At 38.7% G+C, this 5,266-nt stretch overlaps 1 protein-coding gene across 1 annotated transcript in view; it reads right to left on the reverse strand.

Annotated features, from left to right (window-relative positions):
• Positions 1 to 1,901: 1,901 nt before the first annotated feature.
• LOC116693082 (Ig-like V-type domain-containing protein FAM187A) overlaps positions 1,902 to 5,266 on the reverse strand; it is a 7,667-nt gene continuing 4,302 nt past the window's right edge. Inside the window, exons 3-5 of the mRNA XM_032521776.1 lie at positions 4,243 to 4,599; positions 2,822 to 3,060; positions 1,902 to 2,149 (exon numbers count right to left, since the gene is read on the reverse strand). Coding sequence (XP_032377667.1) covers positions 1,923 to 2,149; positions 2,822 to 3,060; positions 4,243 to 4,599 — 823 coding nt within the window. The 3' untranslated portion in view covers positions 1,902 to 1,922. The remainder of the gene's footprint in view (positions 2,150 to 2,821; positions 3,061 to 4,242; positions 4,600 to 5,266) is intronic.

Below are 5,266 nucleotides of genomic sequence, written 5' to 3' on the forward strand. Positions count from 1 at the left end.
AGACATGTGTATTTAGGTAGAATGGTATTAAAACAGTGACACATTTCTATATATACAGTTTCATTCTACATATTCAGACTTTCATTCAATACATTCAGATTTCAATGAATATATTACAATTTGATTCAATTGTATTTACAGTATCAAATCACAACGAGTTATCTCAAGACACAGATCTAGACCACGCTCTATAATTTACAAAGACACAACAATTCCAGTAATTCTCACACTTTCATTCCATGTATTGGGACTTTCACTCAATATATTCAAACTTCACATATATATATATATATATATATACATATATATATATATATATATATATATATATATATATATATATATACATATATATATATACTGTACGTATACACACACACATTTATATATACACACACATATACACATACTGTATATACATATATACACACAGTATTCAAACTTCACACACACACACACACACACATATACACACACACATTCAGTAAGTAATAAGTAAGTAATGACGTGCATCACCGAGGTGGATGCTACACATTGGCCGAGTGAAAAAAAAGTCCCCCCCCCCCAAAGCGCTTGTCTATGATAAATCACTGTATATATGTAATGAATTCTTCTTATTAGAAGAGTAAGACTTGTTTCAGTCTGACGTCTGTAAACGGAGTTCCTCAGCTAGAGGGAAGTTCTGCGGCTTCAGTCTGATCTACTTCCTGTCTGTGTCTTTGAGTTGACGGGGCCAGATGATGGTCCAGTGGTGAAGCACACCCTCGAGGCGTACGAAGGTAAATATGGTGCAAAATGTCAGAGCGCATAGATGTGATGTGAGCACTTGCAGAACATGATTTGAGTGCTTGTAGAACATGATATGAGCACTTGCAGAACATGATGTAAGCACTTGCAGAACATGATTTGAGTGCTTGTAGAACATGATTTGAGGGCTTGTAGAACATGATTTGAGGGCTTGTAGAACATGATTTGAGTGCTTGTAGAACATGATTTGAGGGCTTGTAGAACATGATTTGAGGCTTGTAGAACATGATTTGAGGGCTTGTAGAACATGATTTGAGGGCTTGTAGAACATGATTTGAGGGCTTGTAGAACATGATTTGAGGGCTTGTAGAACATGATTTGAGGCTTGTAGAACATGATTTGAGTGCTTGTAGAACATGATTTGAGGGCTTGTACATGATTTGAGTGCTTGTAGAACTGATTTGGGGCTTGTAGAACAGATTTGAGGCTTGTAGAATGATTTGATCTTGTAGAACATGATTGAGTGCTTGTAGAACATGATTTTGAGTTTTGTAGAACATGATTTGAGTGCGTTAGTAACATGATTTGAGTGCTTGTAGAACATGATTTGAGGGCTTGTAGAACATGATTTGAGGGCTTGTAGAACATGATTTGAGGGCTTGTAGAACATGATTTGAGGGCTTGTAGAACATGATTTGAGGGCTTGTACAACTAAAATTGAACTCGTAGATGTGATGTGAGCACTTCTAGAAACTGATGTGAGCACTTGCGGAATATGACTTGAGTGCTTGTACAACTAAAATTGTAAAAACAAATCTGTAGAAACTCGTAGATACGATGTGAACACTTGTAGAATATGACTTGTAGAAAAAAGCGTGGAAACATTGCTGGAAAGCTTCACTGCTGACCTCGACCTGATCTCTCAAATCATATTCTACAACTGCTCGCATCATATCTACACACACACAGTTTGCCCCACATTTACCTTCGTAGAGGTGTGTGTGTGATGAATATGTGTGTGGTTTAATTTGTCTGCTCCGAAAAAACAAAAGAAGTTTAGTTGATCATTTGCATGCCCCCCTTATAATGTAAAACCTTACAACTCTTACCTTAATGGAAAATGGATGCAGATGATTTTAAAGTATTTATTGAGGTAGAATTATTTAAATGAGTGTTTAATCCACGTGTGTTTCTCCGCCGTCTCGGAGGTGTTTGACTCCAGCTCTGGTGAACACCAGCAGGCAAAACGCCGCTGTCATGGCAACATACGATCCTAACACAGTCCTGAGAGCGGCCGGGAAGTCAGGATGTGATGTCACTGACTGTCCACGCCCCAAATGGGCGTAGACCAGCAGCCGGATCTCGGCAGCCCGGTGACCCTGCAGCCAGCAGTGGTACACACCTAACCAACACAAAGGAGAATTAGACAAAGAACTTAGAATAAAAACACACTAGGTTAAAAACCATTCCATTTATTCACTCGCTCACTATTACCTATAGTGTTTATTAAATAGGAAATTATAAATAGTGAATGACGAGATTTTGGACTCATGTAAAAAAAATATATATATTTTTTTTTAATTCCTATTTTCATTTCTCCGTTTGAAGATCTAAAGAAAGGAAAAAGAAAGACAGGTGGGCCGAGTGACCCGGAAGTAATAGTAAAAAAAGCATATCAAAATAAAAGCCAAGCTCTTAGAACGTTATACCAGAAGAAAAAAAATCAATCAATTAATTGGCTTCTATGAACCTGGACCGAAAAAGAAAAATGTTAGTCACAGGAGTTTATTACAGTGATTTAATATCGTGGCTAAAAACCAAAATCAGAATTTTTTTTACCATTTCTTTGTTTTTGGTTTTAAAAAAGGTGGTTTTCTCGTTATTAGATATAAACATAAACTGTATTTACAGTATATATTTTGTTTTGTGGTTCAAACAAAAAACAAAGTATCTAAAAGGACACGGACCATGATGTAATAATGACCTCAGTACATAAAGCGATAGCAGGGTGGATGTCCTTACCTACGTGCATGCAGGGAGAAAACATTCAGATGTTGGGAGGAGCAGCTGATACCTGAGTCCTGTGTCTGTGCAGGCTTAAACACCAGGTGGTGGCCCGGGTCTATCAGCAGCCGGGGGGGCGTGGCGCTCAGGTTAAGAGATGCCGAGTGTCCAGATCGGTAGATGGGTTCGGATCCTCGGTCCCAGGCCACGGCCATGTTGGGTTGTGCCCCAGGACAGCCCAGGGTAAGGACCTTGTCCGCAGGGTGGTTCAGGTAGAACACCGGCACCGCCGCTCTCCGCGAGGCCGAACTACACCCCAGGAACAGAGAACCAACACATCACACATGTTTTACTGCTGTAATGACACAGTGTGAGGGCAACAGGAGAATAGTTCTTTTTAGTAATAACTGATCTTTTTTTTTAATCAAACATTGTCATATGGTACACTTAGCATCACATTCGGTGAGCAGTAAACAAAATTCATAAGCTTTAGGGCAAGCTTTGTTGCAGTGTATTGGTAAGATCCTCAGCGGGGGTCTGTGACCCCTAGGGGCCCTTAGAGTTGCTGCAGGGGGGCCTCCAAATGTTTGTTTGATGGTTTAAAAAAACATGAAAATAGAATAGAATGTCTTTATTGTCATGATACACAAGTGCAATACCTGTGTAACAAGATTGAAGCAACCCTCTTATAGAGCAACACCAAATATAAAAACATAAAATATAAAAATATAAAGTATACATAGTGCAAAAACTAAAGAGGGGGGGAACTGGTGCACAGTCCTGAGAGCATCTATATACGTATATGAAATAGTTTGGTATACACATTATGCAAAAATATAGTTTGGTGTTGGATTCATTCAATAATAGAAATATTGAATGAATCCAACATTTTAGTAAAGATAAATCTTTTCTTTATGTAAGCTAAGGTATCCATAAGCTAGCCATCTACAGATACACTTAAGGTTAAGGATTAACTGTGCCACATGTTAACAACATAACATGATGTATAAATATATAATCATGCCAACGATTTTAGTATAAAAGCTTTGTATTGTATGCAACATAAAAAGGTATGTGTGAAGGTTTTAGGCCACCCTGCATGTTACTGTAAGCCCAGTTTAATATGCAACTCAACTTCATACAGTATATCTATAAGGGGGTCCCTGCTCCACAGGGCCTAATTTCGGTGGAAGTCCATGAGGGAACACAGGGATGACCCCGTATAATATTTGTTACCTGCACCCTTCTGTATGGTGTTAATTAATATCACAGCTTTACACTTTTGGTGTTGCTTGAATATTGACTAGTAGAGTGATTACAGCTTTTACACTGGAACTTCTAAAATCTCACTGGCCTCTATTTATGTGGTGCTTTTATCCAAAGTGCTTTACAGTTTCACCCGTCACAGCGATGGTTGCTGGTCTGACCAGGGAGCAGTTTGTTCACTTTAAAATGTCTTCCACATACACCTTTATATATTCTTTTGCTTACTTGTAGCCAAGAAACGCCATCAGATCAAGGATTTTGGAGGATAGAGGAGCCCTAGTTTGACAAGTGACTTGACAGCTTTTGACCTCCAGCTTGGCTCCGACTCGCTTCAGTTGTCCAAATGCCCTCGGCACCGCCCCTGAGCCGCATGAAGCCACTGTCTGATTGGCCCTTCTGTAGCGCACGTGCAGGTAGTGGGAGTGGACGTAGCAGAGTCCGACGCGGACCTGCTCCCCGGGTACTCCACAGCGATCGCAGACTGACCAGGACTGGAAGCCAGTGAAGACCCGGTACAGCGGCTGAGCAGAGCCAAGTCTTTTGTTAGCTTTCCTCTTCTTGCTCATGCCTTCTGGAGTTAGCCTAAGAGCGTCACATTTCAATTAGCATCACTTAAATCCGTGGTTCATCTGGAGACATCTAAACTATAACACTGTCAATTTTGAAATCATAAGTTGTTAAAGGGTAACTACCATTTTTTTTTTAACCTGGACCCCATATCCCCATGCATTTGTGTCTAATAGATGTGACCAAAAATCTTTAACCCTTGTGTTGTCTTCCTGTCAAAATTAGAAGTCAACATTTTTGTTGCTTTTTATCAATGCTTGTCACTTTTTTATGTTTTTGTCCCTTTTTTCAACACTTTTTATGCTTTTAGTCAACGTTTTTCACTTTTTTTGACGTTTTCAACACTACGTAACACTAACTTATTAACTTTAGTTTCAGGTTTTTTTGGAATTTATGGTCAATAAACCTAATTCATAGGAAAAATACCTAAGTTTTGAGTTAGAAAAGCAAGAAAGAAATTAGATATTGAGCTAAATTAAAGGAATGGAGTTAGGGTATCCACAGACTGGAATATGTCAACTTTTACTCAATACTATTTCAACAACACTTCCATTTGTTTAAAATGCTAAATGCAAATTGAATAAGACCCAAAATTAATGAATTACAGATTTGTACTTGGCAAAGAACGTTGTGTGGAATCCATCATGTTATTTTGGGGAATTAAAAAGAACATTGATATAGG

The sequence above is a fragment of the Etheostoma spectabile genome, chromosome 7, assembly GCF_008692095.1.
Source record: "Etheostoma spectabile isolate EspeVRDwgs_2016 chromosome 7, UIUC_Espe_1.0, whole genome shotgun sequence".
In the NCBI taxonomy this organism is placed as follows: domain Eukaryota; kingdom Metazoa; phylum Chordata; class Actinopteri; order Perciformes; family Percidae; genus Etheostoma; species Etheostoma spectabile.